Source organism: Pelodiscus sinensis, chromosome 1 (genome assembly GCF_052426305.1).
Source record: "Pelodiscus sinensis isolate ZL-2025 chromosome 1, ASM5242630v1, whole genome shotgun sequence".
In the NCBI taxonomy this organism is placed as follows: Eukaryota; Metazoa; Chordata; order Testudines; family Trionychidae; genus Pelodiscus; species Pelodiscus sinensis.
This window is the reverse complement of record NC_143052.1, coordinates 204,661,936-204,679,300: the sequence shown is the minus strand read 5'-3', so window position 1 is coordinate 204,679,300 and position 17,365 is coordinate 204,661,936. Positions and strand designations below refer to the sequence as shown.

The 17,365-nt window shown below is 37.2% G+C and overlaps 1 protein-coding gene across 12 annotated transcripts in view; it reads right to left on the bottom strand.

Moving 5' to 3' along the window:
* DMD (dystrophin) overlaps nt 1-17,365 on the bottom strand; it is a 2,135,104-nt gene that overhangs the window by 1,303,360 nt on the left and 814,379 nt on the right. For all 12 annotated transcript variants that reach the window (XM_075916549.2, XM_089775838.1, XM_075916586.2 and 9 more), the window contains 2 exons: nt 9,075-9,254; nt 1,206-1,381 (listed from right to left, as the gene is read on the bottom strand). In XM_075916549.2, the coding sequence (XP_075772664.2) occupies nt 1,206-1,381; nt 9,075-9,254 (356 nt within the window). The remainder of the gene's footprint in view (nt 1-1,205; nt 1,382-9,074; nt 9,255-17,365) is intronic.

Genomic DNA, 17,365 nt, shown 5'->3' with positions numbered 1-17,365 from the left:
CCAGCTGCTCTGCTCCCAGCTTCCCCGATTCAGCTGCTGGTCAGTTTTAGCAGCAGCTGAATGGGGGAAGCTTGTCCGGCTGCCCCAGCACTTCCGGGTTCCTGATGGTGCCGGACCATCAGGAGTCCCGGAGCATTGGATGCCGGACTAATGGAGTGTTACTGTATTGTGATCTTTCTTGTTAGTCGATTTCAGAAAAGGAATGTAATTAAGAGTATTTGAAAAACTTTTAGCAAAACAAGGAACTGAATAAACACTCTCTAAGAACTCTTAAAGTACAGTTTTGTGACTGCAACAGATCAGTCTGTCTTGACATTTTCTGTATGTGAGCACCTTCAGATAGCGGGGTAGTGACAATGAACCTAGTGGACTTAGTTTCTCGACCATCTTTGAATTTCCTCAAGGATTCAGAATTATGCCTGCTTTTCTTTGTGACAAAAATACATTTTAGGTTTACAGAGAACATGCACAGTGTGAGAGTGCGAAGTATATTTCTTCATTCTCTTCATCTACAAAATTGTTAACAAAATGTCGGATGCAATGCTTACTGAAGTAAGTGACTGATCGAGCAGACACTTAGTTCCAACTCATAGGTCTAAACCTGCCCTCAGTTATGCTGGGATACACAGGACAAATCCTGAGGACAAAGAGATTGCACAGGTGAAGGTAACGGTTTGCCTTGTAGAACTTTTAATACTAGCAATGATGCACAAGCCAGACAAAGAAATAAAACTTGATCTTTCAGATTCCAGGCTAAGTTTGCAGGACTAGAAAGTGAACATTTTTTACCTAAAGGATTCTTTTCTCAATGTTTTGAGCCACTATTATGTGAAAGGCCACAAAAACATTTCTAAGGACTCTTTTCAGAGCAGAGCCACACTAAGTAAAGAAAATGTCATGTTTATACTGCAAATTGTCACCTGTAATTCTTCTTTGACTCAACAAAATAATATTACTTTTATATTCACAGTGTATCTATTAAACATTCAGTAGCTTATTAGTGATTTGTTGGGACTACTTGTACAAACTCCTCCAAAATTCATCCTGATAAAATAAAATAATTAATTAATTTTACAATCTTTGAGGCATATTGTTTCTTTTTCTCTGCTCCCCAAATATCCAAACATTCAAATTATGATAGTTAGCCTTTGTAGTTGTATCCAAACTTTATCACTGATTTTTCCCTACCTTTCTGTTCCACTCACCTCTTTCTTATTTCTGAATCCACAAGGATCTGCCTCTTCTTGTGTGGTGGAGGTGGTGGGAGTTCATCTTTAGCATTCTTAACCAGGACTTGCTCTCTGGTGGTCACCATAGTTACAGTTTCCATTACGGTTGTCTGTGTTAGTGATGTCTGAGCGGTGGTGACAGCCTGTGAAATCTGTGAGAAGTATTGGAACAGAGGTCACACATTGCTTGAAAGACTTCAATAAAGACTGTTTGGAGTGCCAATAGGAAATAATGAGAAACTGTTCCTGTCTGATCCCAGGCTGACCTTCAGAACAAAATAACACTGTATTGAACTCAACCAAATTGTTTTATGTGACTCATGCTATGCGAGTAAGACATCTAGAAAAGTCAATATCAAAATCAGAAGGAATCCTAAGTAGAATGTATTTATTGCTGCTTTATAAATCATGTTGAATGAACAAAGGAGAAAATGCTAAAGGCTGTTTCACGAGAAAAATTACAGAAATATTTATTTCTGTAAAGTTTTTCTCATGAAACAGACTTTTTAGCATATTATAAAATGTTATTTTTCATTCATTTTAAATATTTATTTTTTGAAAAATGACCAGAGGCATCTTTATTTTACTTCAATAATATTTTTTACCTATCAATCTTATTTTTTATTGCTTTTCAAATGGACATTTAATTCATTACAGTTAAAACAAATTTATGGCAAAGAGCCATTAATTAATTTACAAGAAAATCTTAGCTTAGAAAATATTTACTCTGACACAAGTAAATACATGATTGAATATATTTCCATAATTAAAATCTATGGTTAATGGGTTCATAAGTCCTACTAATATTTGCAAACATAAAATGCATATAAAGCTGTTGATTGTGGTTTATTTGGCCAGTATATTGAACCCTGATCTTCATCTTAATCCCGAGAATGTCCTGACCAGCCTGGGCCTGATGACTTCATCCCCTCCACTAGCTGTAGCTGAATCCCATCCCACCAGAAATGTGATACCTTTCCTTGCCCCATCCATGTGTCCTTTTCCTTCCCCACCAGATTTCTTTTCTCTCTCTCCCTCTGTCTAATCCTATTCTGTTTTAGCTGGCCAAATGATATATTTTGAAACACTGCTGTCAGCATGTGACCAGCAAGGCAGATAAAAGCATTGTCCTAAACATTCTGATGCCGGTACAAATTTAGCCAGGTCTTGGTCTGGCTGTTAAGACCATCTGCTGGGTGTGTGTTTCTTTGCAAATGAAAGGCAATGCCAGGGACAGAAGTTGCATTTTCTCCTTGGCTACGTCTACACTGTCCCCTTTTCCGAAAGGGGCATGCTAATTTTAAACTTCGTAACAGGGAAATCCACGGGGGATTTAAATATCCCCCGCGGGATTTAAATAAAGATGTCCGCCGCTTTTTTCCGGCTTGTAGAAAAGCCGGAAAAGAGCATCTAGACTGGCCCGATCCTCCGGAATAAAGCCCTATTCCGGAGGATCTCTTATTCCTACTTTGAAGTATTTAAATTTAAATCCCCCGCGGATTTCCCTATTACGAAGTTTAAAATTAGCATGCCCCTTTCGGAAAAGGGGCCAGTGTAGACGTAGCTCTTCTGTTCTTCTTATCTCTCCTCTTTGTGCGCATTTGTCCTAACCCAGGCCTAACATATACAGCTGGAAAATACCTGTGCTAAATAGCTACCATGAAGTACATGTTTAAGACAAGCTTTTTATTTCACTTCTTACATTGCTTCCAAAATACATATTTTTAAATTGCATCTCTCTTGTGCTCAGGGTTACAATGCCAGATATGACACAGCAGATCACAACAACAAAGCAGCAAGTTAAAATGAAATACTGCTATAAAAACAAACACCTTTAAAAAATGAATTTGCACTGCTCTAAAATAAAATAAATCCAGACCAAATCTCTGTTCTCTATGGTTTTATAAAGTTTACAGATAAAAAAAGAGAGAGAGGATTGTATGTTATTTCAAAGCTGCCACGACATTTGAAAATATCCAAAATCCTTGTTTAGTCCTCATATACTTCTAGATGTATACCCTGTCATCACTCTACATGCAACATACATACTACATTCAGTGAAAATTTTATCAAAAAATCAGTATCAGGATGTTTTTGACAACTTAATGTCATAGCCCAGTGGTGGACAACCTGAGGTCATTAGGGTTCTATGTGCGGCCCACAAGACATTTTATTTACCACATGTAGAGTTGCCAGATTCTGCTAGTTTCCATCTGTGTAGGTTTTTTCTTACCGTTATTACTCAAGAGACACACACAAAGCAAGGGTATGTGAGGTGAGGTGCATGCTGATTGCACACAATATTGACAGAGCCCCGTGCTCTCCCTCTACATCCAATCAAAACACTGCTACAGTTCAATTGGCGCACACTGCAAATTCTAGGTATACAAGTGAAGTTAAGCAAAAATGCCCTCTCTCGGGAGACCATCTTGGGTACAGCAGTGTTGTGGCCCACTGAAATGAAGAAGGGCTACTCATGCAGCTCACTCACTAACCTAGGTTGCCCATCGATATCACATCCCATCCTTGTTGCATGTGTAGATCAAATGCAAGTCATAGCTTGTAGATAGTAAAATGCAAGACAAAGGAGAAAGCGTAACTATATTCTAGTAAATATTTTCCCAGCTTGTAACCATTTGTACAGTAGTAACAGCTTCTTCTGGTGGTTGGAAAATGTGTTTTAAACAAAGCACGCAGTATAATTACCATATGTTCACAAATGTCAAATCAATGCATAAAATTCTATGGGGTGTGATGATTTAAATCTTAGAACAGTAAAAAGTACTTATATGCCTAACCAATAAAAACAGAGGTGAAATATGTCCTTCAAAAGGAAAACTCAACTATTAATTTGGAGCTCAGAATCTGTCTAATTACTGCAATTGGGAGTGGTGGGAAGCTGAGATGATATTTATAGCAATGTGGATGACAATGTCAAAGTCCAGAGAGATTAGTTAGATGTATTTTTATGTTACTACTCTTAAGCAGATAAAATGTTCAGCAACTCCTACTCGCATACCAACAAATGAGTCATTCATTCATGGAGGAATAATTATCTCATCACTAAAGTGGTTTCCTCCATGTCTAATTCAAGGGTGTCCTAAAGAAATGCCGCACATTTTAATGGCGCTCTATGCAGGAGCAAACATCTGCCCGTATGAATATCTTGATTTATCACAGGCTACAACTTTAAAGTATTTGAAAGGAAATACTGTGCTCTTGCATGTATAATCTAGTTAAACATTCGTTTTTCAGAACTTCTTTATTGACTTTATAACTTTTGAGCCAATTGTCTTCAAATAAGACTTGTTTTGTAGACCTGCCTTGGTCCTGCCTTGAGGGCGGGGGGCTGGACTCGATGACCTCTTGAGGTCCCTTCCAGTCCTATTATTCTATGATTCTATGACCTCATGGAGACTCAAATCAATGTCAAGACAACAAATTTGACAACTTTAAAATCAGCAAATGGACTGTGTCTTCAAGATCATTTGAAAAACCTCAACATTTAGAATGACAGCAGGCTTTAGGGTCGGATTCCATCTAAAAATGTGGACTTGCTGATTACAAATGCTCCAAATTTTGAAACACACAAACTAATTTTATTCACGCTCTGTTTCATATTTGTATCATATTGTTATAAATTATGTGGCATCTAAAATGACACGTACACTGAAGATAATCAGTCAAATTCATCCTGAATCGGAAGATTTTTGTCAAAAGACGAGCCCCATCATTCCTTAGCAATTTTCAGTTTTTCACATGCAGACTTCCTGCTCCATGTCAGCTTCCTTCTTATTCCTACCAATTTCTTGGGAGGTGTGGGAGGTTTTGGGGGGACTAAAATTTAAATTGCTTTTAGGCCTTCCATTAGTGTAGAAGAAAAAATTATACAGAACCTACTTGGTGCCTTACCACTAACAATAAACCCAGGGCTAAAGTTACCCTGGCATCATAAAGCCTAATTTGACTCTAGCCAACAGATTTAAGGATGACAAGTAGTCCTAGATTCATCCATGAACAGAAAACAATGCATTTAATTGTGCTGTGCTCACTGAGAAACATTATGTGATCTTATAATTAGACTGAATAAGCATGCAGAAAACTAAAGAGTGAAGGAATTTGTAAGTAAGGTTCATTGAACTTTCACATTTCCTGACTTTTAGGTGCCATTGAGTTTAAACTAACTTTTTTCTCAATTTGTTATTCTGTTAATATGTTATTTTTATTAAGCACATCTCACACCTCATTCACCCATTATAAGTGTAAGAATTTTTTTAAGTTCCAATATTGCAGTAATGGCATAAAGCTTCAGTTAACAACAGGATATGCTTTCTCATTAACTTTCACCCTACTATACTGAACAATCTAATGCCCATCTTGTGATTAAACAAAATTATAAACTCTCAGCTAATGATGTAGTTTTGTTTTATTTTTAAGAACATAATCATTCACCAGTGGTTATCTTGTTGGCTGAGAACAGAAATGAATCTTACTGACACATTGCTTGAATCCATCAAACTCAGCAATACATTTTTGTTCTCTGTAATGAGTGTGAACAGACAGTTATTACACTGTAGCTAAAAGTTACAAAAGTATTCAAGTGACTCAGCAGTCTAAGTCACATTTAGAAAGTAATTTAGGCATGTAGGTGCTTTTGAAAATTTTATCCTGGGTGCCTTTAAGGGCAATCAACATCCACTATTTGCAATTGTGATGCTGATGAATGAAGAGGAGATACACACACACAAAACCCCCATCTTTTCTTCATATTAACTTCTTATTGCTCATTATCTACATTACCCTCAGCTCACAGAAATTCCACTGATGGAATTTAGACTTCCACATGTCACAGGTGACCAGACTAGATCCTTATGTCCACCCCAATACTGACCAGCAAAGAAGTGCTTATTACTCCTTCTAAAAGGCACAAAGAATGTGGTCTCTGATCGCTTCTGAAATTCCATATTGAGGTCACATACCCCAACAGCTCCAACCTCAAGGCTGTGTCTTCATTGCTAAACTATGACACAGGATTTTTGTCTGGCAAAAGACTGTATGTTGAAGTAAATATGTAAGTAGAAAATCCAATCCTTAGTTTCTAGAATTATATATTCTGTGGAGCACAAATATTTATTTAACTTGGGTTGCCAAGTTGAAAACTAGTAATTGTCTGAGAGTATGACTCCTACCCCATCACTTTGCACTTTTCTCTGCTCCTCTCACAAGTGAATTTTTTCTACTTAGGCTAAATTACTAGGAACACTAGAACAGATCAAAATAAACAACTCATGGATTTTTAACTTGGAGGAAGGATGCTGTTGATCACAGGTGTTCCAGGACATTGCAAGAATTTAACAAAATTGATTTAATCTCAAACCCAAAATATGGCCTTTTTAATCATTAGGAAGATAATTTACTTCTATAAGCTATACCTATTGCAACCCTAAAAACCTGTAGTAGTTAACCTTAGCTTTCTTCTTCTATTAATTTCAGTATTACTTTTTTATTTCCTTTGTTTTCTTAAATCATCTCAACTTTCAGATTTCTAGATGAACTCCCTGCCTGTCATTTAACCTTTTTTATTATATAACTCACATATGCTTTTCTAACTCTGGAGGTCAAAACTAGACATATTTTTGGAAATACTTCTTATCGCTGCTAATCTAAATTCTGCCCCCCATGTTAACAAATTTGGAAACACTAGTGTACCCAGCCTATCTGTTTCTCAGGGCATTTTCAGCAGAGAGTCATTTATACCTGCTCAAAGGATATTTATTGATATAGCTCAAAATGATGAGAGAAACCAACACTTCATCTACAGTGCAGGGACTGAATTTTAGCAACTTCAGTGGACTAGAAATGGGACTACTGGTGTTGATGCTGAAAGGTACAAAGGCTAACCAGGTTTAGATCACCAGGTTGTAAAAACTCCTGCAGCATATTACCCTCACATGGCTGCCAGTGGAGCTGCACTGGTGCTAGAGCCACAGTGAGAAATTTTCAGAAAAGCTAATTGCAGATAGAAGGATTTCTCTATCTGTAAAATACAGGGAAATAAGTTTAATTTACTAATGTTCATAAAGGCCTTTGACAACTTCAGATGTAAGATGTTATGGAGGTAGAAGGCATTAAGATAGCTCTATCTTCCACTCAACTGAACTGCTATGAAGGTCCAGGAAATCCCAGATTTGTATTTATTTGTATAAGTATTCCTAAATATATGGCAATCCTATGCGTTTATGTGTAAAAATGGTAATTTAAAAAGTAAGTAAGTAAGAGAGATGGTCAAAATATTTTTGACAAAACGTTTTTTCACTGGAAAATAATTTCATCAAAATATTTTGTGGGAGTGAATTCATGTTTGATGACTTTTTCAATGGAAAAAGACAAGAAAATGAATAAGTGAAACACTTTGTTTTGATAACGAAAATTGTTTTAACCATGGCTTTGATTCAGTTTGTTTAAATGCTTATATGAATTCTTTATTTTAATATTATTCTAAATTATATTATATACAATATTAATGCATATTGTATTTAATATTTAATGTAATGTAAAGTTAAAATCAAAACAAAACAATGTTATTGTTCCAAATCAATAGTGAGGGAATTTTTGTTGCAGAGGAAATTTTAGCTCAAAATAAAATCATAATTTTTGATAGTCCCATGGAAAAGAAATTCTAATTTCCATCTACCTCTAGTGAATAATAGTTTTCATGTTAATCATTTACTGACTCTTTAATTGAATTATTAGTTATGATACTTATGAAGAGCAACACCAGAAGTGGGTTGGTGGGAAGCAGAAGTTTTATAACATTATTATGAGAGGACATGTAACAAAGAAGTTAGTCAGGTGTAGCTAATATTGATAATTCATGAGAAATGTGGTTAACAAAGTATAGAAACAAGGGGAAAATAGTATATGTATTTGGGACATGCAACATTATTTCAAGGTGTCTAACACACAGTCCTACATCACCTCCTCATCATCCTAACTGTTGATATAAAACATCTTGCTCAGACAAAGATGGATAAGAAGAATATGACTGAGACTCTGTCCAATCAAGACTGGGATGATCATAGGTCAAAAGAAACAACTGGAAAACTTGCACAACATAGTATCATCCCTGTCAATCAAAGATGTTTGCTGGCCACTTGCCATTTGAGTTCACAATTTTGAAGTGTTAACATTTGCACTTGCTTTTTGATGATCACAGAGGAGAAAGGAACAATGTAGCTTTTTTCACACTGTATTTGGACCTCTTTGATATGGACCTTGCTACAGCTACTCATGGCTTTGTTGATTTTTACAATGTATTCTACACAGAGTGACCTTAACTCTATTCATTAATCATGGTGTGGAATGCAGAGTTATGTATCAAGATTCTATGAGCATATGATACTAATGCATCATGATCTGCACTGGCCTTTTGGTTTTTAGGTTGGCTTTAATTTATAATCCCCTATCTTGCTTGATACCTGCCTACATTAGGAAGCACATTTCTTCTTGTGCGCACTGCCACAGATTGAAATCAGCTCGGGCACTTTAGTTGAAATTTCTTAGGTTAGCAGAGAGGAGTGTCTATTACTGACAGTGTGTTCTGTATGAGGACCTATCAGATTTGGAATATTCTCTTCCCCCTCCATCTGAAATAATCCACATGTTCTGACATGCAGGTCATACTGTAAAATTAGGGTGATAGGACTTTGGCCTAAAAAATAAACCTTGTCTAAAGAAACCAAGGAATGAAAAGGGTCTGACAAACAGCAGCAAAACTACTTCAGATATTTGAATGACAAAGTGTTTACCTGTCATCATCTGACAGAATGATGGGTTATGACAAACCTGCTTAGAATTGCTCTCCAGCTTCTGCACAAGTCTATCCCAACGCTGGGCAAAGTATTCCAGCCGGCCTTCTAGCTTTTGAGCCACTGCTTTATTTTTTACTGCTGACAGGAGGTCCTGCAGGAGTGAACTCAGTTTACCCATTGTTTGTCTCTTCATTTCTAGATCTCCTTTTAGGATCTGTTTAAAAAAAAAAGAAATCATTCAGACAACATGCTGGTAATGAAGGAGAGAGCTATATGGAATTGAACACATAAGAACAATTCATATCAATTCCTATTTTCAAGATGTTTGTTTTAACAAAAGTTGCTGGTAAGATTGACATAGTGTAATGGACATTTATTCTTTAAAAGGCAATGAAACGTGACAGGCTCTGCAGGTCCAGACAGCATAGCATGCATCAGCTAGTGTTATAAGTCACAAAATCTCACAAAATCAAAGACTGTGTGATGTTAGCTGCCCTAAAAGTGCAATCATATTCCTGTTTTAAAAATCAGAAAATAGCATTTTCAAAGTTTTGCTATATTTTGTATCATATAATTTATTAGATATGTCCAGGAAATAATTTCAGTTATCTAAAAAATAAATAGAGGTTTTAGAAAATGTTTTATCCCAACCCATGATTAACAGCCAAAAACTTATTTTTCATGGAAGTAGCATAGTTTGTTTCAAACCCTCTAAAACATACCCTCCTGCAGGAATATTTTGGTGTTGCATACCTTTCCAAAGGAAGGTATGCAACTACTGGATTCTCCAATGGAACTTGCCTCATCCCCACTACAAATTTCAGTAACATTTGCCAGAGTCCTATGGAATCTTTCAATTTCTATAAATTGGCATGTTCCAACAGAAAAATGGTTGACTGGAAAATTTTGAGTCATATATACTTGTTATATTTCTACTGAAATTTGCCCTTAACATACTCATTTCCCACACACTTGTCTATACTCGCTAGCTCCAAATTCCGACCACTCAGTTACATTATACCCTATTCCAGGAGTTTTCCCTCGGAGCTCAAAGAGACTAATCCTAGCATATGCTACTATTCTGTACAAGATTTCACAATATGGCTTCCTAAAACACATTAGCACTCATTGAAATAAGCCATAATTATAAACATCCAGTAGAAAAAAACCCATAACTTTTATAAAAAGCATCCACTCTGGTATGCCATTCGGAACTCCTTTCTCATAACAACTTTCTCATATATCCTGATCTGACGAAGTGGATCTTTGCCCATGAAAGCTTATGCTCCAACACCTCGGTTAGTCTATAAGGTGCCACAGGACTCCTCACAACTTTCTCATAAAATCATGAGAGGAGGTGACATGGTACCAGATTCAGAACAATGGAGAACCTACATAGACAGCAACATAGTGTGTTGAATTGTCTGGGAGGCTTTGCCTGAATCTACCCTACTGGGAACACATGAACAGCATGAAATGACAACCAGCACTCACATGTGATAGTAACTGGGGTTGGAAACTGCCATGCTAAAGTAGCAATGCATGTGCAAAGGGAAGGCTATCACCAGTAAAAATGAAAGGGAAATTCTAATTTGGTAGCATTTTATGCCCATTTCACATAAGTGTAAATGGCTCCATAAAGTTCAAGTCAGTAAAGAACCAGGATCCACATCTCTATTGGGCACCATCACAAAAGTAAAGGATGCCACATGCCCCCCCAAATTACTGAAGGCATGGATGAGTGTGATTTAGCATTGTTTTTCAATACCCATGCATTGCTAAAGATTATTTACTGCCTGTTCTGTAACCACACCTTTTGAGGCACTTTTTGTTTTCATATTCATCTAAAAACAAACCCCTTCAATATGTTATAATAATCAAGGAAATTTCAAAAGATGAGTTTTGAATTTGATTTTATCAAGATGTGACCTAAAACAAAGTGGTAGAAAATGCACCTGAGTACTGTGCAAGACAGTCAAGATATTGAAGATTATTGTTTCTATAGAGTTACATATCACATAATTCAATTAGAGACAAAAGATGGGTGAGTTAATAGCTTTTATTGCACCAACTTCTACTAGCAAAAGAGACAAACTTTAAAGTTTCACAGTCTTTTTCAGGTCAAAATATGTAGCTCAATAGCTTTCCTCAAAAGTGCCCATATAATTGTTTAAACACTTGTTTGCACAATAGTTTCTCCTAATTATATGCTCATCCCTACTTCCTAGCCATTTCAAAAACTTAGAATCTGGCAGAATGTGAGAATAGCACCTTTCATTAATGTTAAGACAGGAATTATTCCTATCAACACAAATGCTATATAGTTCCCTCTCTCACACTAAGAGGTAGAGAAAGCCTCAATATAAACAGATGGACAATTTGCTCTAGGGTAAATATATTATCGATAGAGATGAGTCCTGGATCCTGGTATAGTCCAAATAAGCTATTGAGAAATGTGACTCAGTGGATGTAATATTATCTATAGAGATGAGTCATTACATCCACTGAGTCACATTTCTCAATAGCTTATTTGGACTATACCTGGATTTTGTAGAAAAGAGAAATTCAGCAGTAAGTTCCTATATTAAAATCTATCCTTTGCAAAATGGTTTCTTCTTTCCCCCTCCCACCGTCATTAACATACTTCCTTGAGCTAGTTATTTGATTAGATATTTTTCTTTATTTTTAAATCTATTTGCAACTTTTTCTGCTCAACGCTGTTCAGATAAGCAGTGGCTGCTGTAAAACATATTTGTAATTATATAGCTATTGAAAGGGTGACTCAGACAAGAAATCCAGGACTTTGGGATGATTGAGTGTTTATGTCTGTCTGATTATATAGGTGTCACTGCTTACTGATATGCTTATTAAGCTGAATCCATTTTTAGGGATTAAAATATATTTTAATAGAATACTTATCATAGGGAGAAATTACATAGTATTAGTAATCGTAATACTGTCATCTTATAGAGTACTTTTCATGAGTAGGTCTGAAAGTACTTCATGAAAGAGGTCAGTGTAATTATCCATTCGAAGATGGATAAACTAAGGCACATAGAGGTGAAGTGATCCAGCAGGCTATTTTCAGAGCCGAGAGCTTCCCAACTCCCAGACCTAGGCTCTATCCATTACCCCAGCAAGTACTCAACATAGAACACATCCAGTGTGGGCTCATGTGTCTTCTACATCACCTGTTGCATGCTAAGGAACATGAAGCAACTATGCATTGGTGTGGCAGTGATGGTCACCAAGCAATAGAGGAAAAACTTAAACACTTAAAAATACAGAAAAGCCTGAGTTCTGAGCATAGAGAATAAGACAACAATTTTAAAGAATTTAGTTTAAAAAGAAATGCTTTGGAGAAGGGACCAGTTACATTAGAAATAATCTTAGGAAACACAAGCTCACTGGTAATACATGTGCAAAGTAGTACTATCTAAAGCAACTTTTCTTACATGACCTTTAAACTAATTGGGTCCCAAAAGAGATTTAGTATTAAAATGAAGCAAATTTGTATATGTTAATACAGAATGAACCATGTGAAACACAATTTGTAGGTACTAAAAACGGCTGCAACTTGCTATGATGGGTTTCATTTGAACAGGGATTGTACAGTAGATTGTATGTATAAATTATATGAAAAAAAAAACAATTTAGTTGAGTTGGTATAAGTGTTAAATATAAAAGATTGCTCTGCCTGGGGCCTGCTCTGATAGAACACACATACAAAAGGCAGATAACTGTACTTCTTTGGGTAGAGTGTCAGAATACATACAATTCTCGAGATACACAAACACCCGGGATACAAAATCAGAACACTGCAGAAACAGGTTTGCACTTACGCTGACCCACAGAATGTAAAATTATGAGAGACAACATCCCTCAATTCCTTCTATTTACTCAGAATCTTTTTTTAAAGATTGGGACTTATCTAAAGTTAGTGTTTTGAGTGAGGGGAAGTATTTGCATTCCATGCATGCCTCTCACACCTGGCTGGTGAAGGGAGCTCACCGTCCCTTCTGAAATGGTTGGAAGGGATGGATCCAACCATTTTGGAAGGGATGGATCACTTGATGATTTTCTGTTCTGTTCATTCCCTCTGAAGCATCTGCCTTGGCCACTGTTGGAAGACAGGATACCCCAGTATGGCCATCATTTTTATATTTTTAAGGAAGTATTGGTAACTAACATTTATTTAATTAATAATCCAGTGCTTTCCTTCCAGTGCACTGTTTACACTTGGAGAAATATGTGTTCTTATCTCATTATAGGCAACATGTGGTAACTAACAAAAGAAAAATTTGTATAAAAGCCATGACAGCTATACTGTTACCGCGAAGCCTAGGATTCTTGCTCCTACCCACACTGATGTTTACCTCAATCTGCTAACATGTTCAAAGACTTCAAACTGCCCTGTTTTCATCAGGATTTACCTTGTATTAGCTAACATGTGGTTAGGATAAGCCTTTTCCCCCTCTAGTGTTGAGTGTACCCCAAGAGACACACAAAGAAAAAGCTTTTCCATTTCATTCAGAGGTTTTTCCTTGATGAAGACTCTTCAGAAGAGTTCATTAAATTTTACTGAAGTATCAGAATCCAAATGATTAACAAGATTGCTAAGATCTCTACAATGTGAGCAGGTTTAAGGACCTGGCTAGAGAAAATGACTCTAACATCCCAAGAGGGCATAAAGACAACTTAGCAGTTAAGCTGGAGGTTCTGATGCCAGAACTGGAAATCTGGGAGTCAAAACTGATGTGACCCTGTAGGAATCATTAATACAATATATGGTTGGTTGTGTTTCAAATTCCTAGTAACTCATGGGAAATAGGGGAAAGGGAAAGAGTAATTTTCTATTGGAAAAGCACTAAGGAACATGACTATAACATGGACAATAAAGTCAATATTTCCTAATTTATTACAAGAGGAAGGAATGCAGTATAAACCGGAGTTGCATAGTCTACTCCACAGCCTAATCTGTCTTCTCCCTGAACAAGGTGGCCTCATCAGAAAAGTAGAGCCTTCACATCCATTTGTACTCCTAAGCCAGGGCATCCTGCAAAGTAAGGCCACTGAACAAGTGGCAGATACTAAGGATACTTTTATGTATCCAGTGCCCAACCTCTGAGCTAGATTCAGATTCCCTAGGCTTCAGAGTCCAAATTGCAACATTCCAAACTAAAAATGGCTGTGTAACACAAACCCAAGTCTGTAATCCCAGACTTGCTGCCATAAACTGAATTGATGTACCCTAAAACGTCATATGTCAAAGGGCACACTTTGAAACTCAATGACAGAACATGACAATCCACTTTTACACTTTCTATAGAAGCTAATCCAACAATAGAAGTAGTATATTCCAAGACAAGCAGTCAACTCCAGTCACCAAATAATTTATAATCCTCATCTGAAGAGGAACAGAGAAATTCCGTTTCATGTCCATGACATTTGTTTAACTGAGAGAAAAAGAGGGATTATCAGCTATTCCTTAGGTTATTCCAACAATAAGAAAAGAACGTAGTCCAGGGTGAGTGAATAAAAGTATTTATACTAAGACAAGCTGCCCACTTGGATTTCTGATGGGACAGAGACAGGTGCTAATTCAAAAAGATTACTGTCATTCAGTGGAATGGATACTCTGCCTATCTCCTATCTTAAAGAAATTAAAAAGGAAGCATTATTGCCAATGTGCTATTCAAAACCTCAACCATCTTGTGAAAACCATGTAACTTACCAGGTGATCTTCACATGACAGCTTTAATAAAATCAGGAAAAAAGAATGTGGGGTCCTGATCCCTGCCCTGCAGGAACCGATAATGACAACCAATACTTTTCATCACTGTACAAACTAGTGATATCCTGTCTCCTCAGAACCTGTGACAACCCATTCTGTTCTCTGTCCATTTGCCAATACAAAATGTGATACATTGCTGAAAAAAAAGTGGATCTTTGTTGTCACAATTTTCTTTTCACATGGGGACTCCACCAGTCTGGCCCTGGATACATGAAAGCCCTTTACTCAACTCATTGACAAGTCAAGTACAGTTCACTTTCTAGCTACAGGACTAGAACTCAGATGAAATGAATGAAAATGAATTCAAACAGAGTCCTTTTGTGATAACAGTAAAAGGTTGGACATTATGCTAAAATTAACTTTAGTCAAAGTAAAGGTTTTACAGTTCCAAAGATTATTTTCTATTATATACGGTCATTCACTTTAAGAGTATTGACTACAGGTGTATATCTCCATTTATGGAAAATTATTTTTTGGCTAAAGGAAAATCAAAGGTTAGCATGGTATATCCATTGCATGCTTAAGGTTATGTTAACAGATGGCCAGAGTTTTGAATTTTAAATTGTGGCATATTTTAAGGAGCATTAAATTCTTAGTTGCTGTCTAAATCAGCAGGGATATTTACCATCAATTCTGGACCAGCTGCTAGATAGGACAATCCACTTCTTCACTTTCACTGTTTAATTAGTTTAAACAAATAGCGAGATTTAAAAAAATATTTAAAAAATACCTTTAATTTGTTTAGGCGAACATATTTTGAATTCTAAGTACATCAGAGAATTATTGAAACAACTTACTGTACTAATATCAGAATTTTTTCATATATAAAAAGCCACAAAAAATTATCTAAACACAGTACTAGAGACAAAGGCCACACCTTTGTCTTACTATTATTACTATGGTCTTACTATTATTTTGTATTGATTTAAATTTGATTTAATAATTTTAACTGCATAGGCAATTTTATCCCAGCAGTAACACATTGGGCGGAAAATTTTAGTTTGTAAACTGTAAACACTTTGCTTTATGTGGTTGCATCCCATGCATAGGACAGTTTGGGATGGCAGCTGCCACAACTGTCCCATGGACGGGACTCACAGGACACAGAGAGGCCTGGGGGATTACCTGGGAGGGGGGCTTGGGCAGAGCAGCAGCAGGGGTCAGTTTATCCTGCACTCACCACAATGTCAGGAACCAGAATAACCCAACACTGCTACACTCTACCCTTCTGCCCACGTCCCAACCCTTCTATAACACACTGGCAGGGAAAAATCTCTCTTCCTGATCCCTGAAGGTTGTCATCTGAAATCCTGAAGCTTGAACTTTTAGGAATGCAAGACAAATGGAAAGTGCATCACAAGGCTGTTAAGCTCTACACTATGCTGTCACAAATAACCCCATTACACAGTTGCATTCATACATTTGTCCAGCTTCCTCTGAAAAAATAACTAAGTTGTGTCCCTCAACTCTTATTGGAAGGTTGTGCAAGAACTTTGACCATTTCATGATTGGAAACTTCCTTCTAAAATTTCAGCCTCAATTTATTCATGGAGAGTTTGTTTCTATTTTTTCTTGTGCCAACACTATCCTTCAGCTTAAATAGCTCTTTCTCTTTCCTAGTTTTTGCCCTCCTAAAGTATTCATAGGGAACCTCTTCCAATCGCCTCTCATACAATAGACCTTCGATTCCTTCAATTATCTTAGTTGCTCTTCTCTGTTCCTGCACATGTGAACTGTTCTTAAAGTGCAAGAAATTGCCACTCTATTCTCTTTTTCTTTTTATAAAGCTCCACCATAATCAAAACATATCAATCATCTGATGCAGCAAGCATCTCAACTAGGATTGCCAGACTTCTAGTTTTCAACTGGAGTGCCCAGTCAAAATAGGGCTCTGGCAGCTCCAGTCAGCACCACTGAGTAGACTACAGTAAAGGTCCAGTCAGCAGCACAGAGGGGATATAATAAGCTCCCAGCTTGCCCTGGTTCTGTGTAGTTCCTGGAAATGGCCAGGATGTCCCTATTGAGCCTTGGGAACTGTGGCCCCAATGGGAGCTATGGAAGTAGTGTCTGTCGGAGAGGGGCCACAGTGACACATGAGCAGGCTCCAGGAACCACCTGAAGTGAGTGTCACCCACAGCTCATCCCCTGAACTTCCTTCCACACTCCCAGGTGGAGACCACCCTCCTGCATCTGAACCCTGTGCCCTAGCTTAATCCCCCTCCCACAGAAACTCCCTCTCAGAGCCCACAACCTATATTCTCTCTCCCTTTCCAAACCCCTTTCCCCCATCCCATAGCCTCATGCTGTACCCCAAAGCCTTCATCCCTGGCCTCACCACAGAGCCCATACTCCCTCTCTCACCACAACCCCGACAGTCACAAGCATGCCTTGTAGAATTCAAAGTAATCTGTTTTACTGAATGAAGTGGATGAACTGCAGGTTTTTTATTTCCAGGAAAGAGCACTAAGCTGGTAGCAGGACAAGAGGATTGTGAAGATAAATTCAATGATGTCTGAGAAGCACTCAGATAT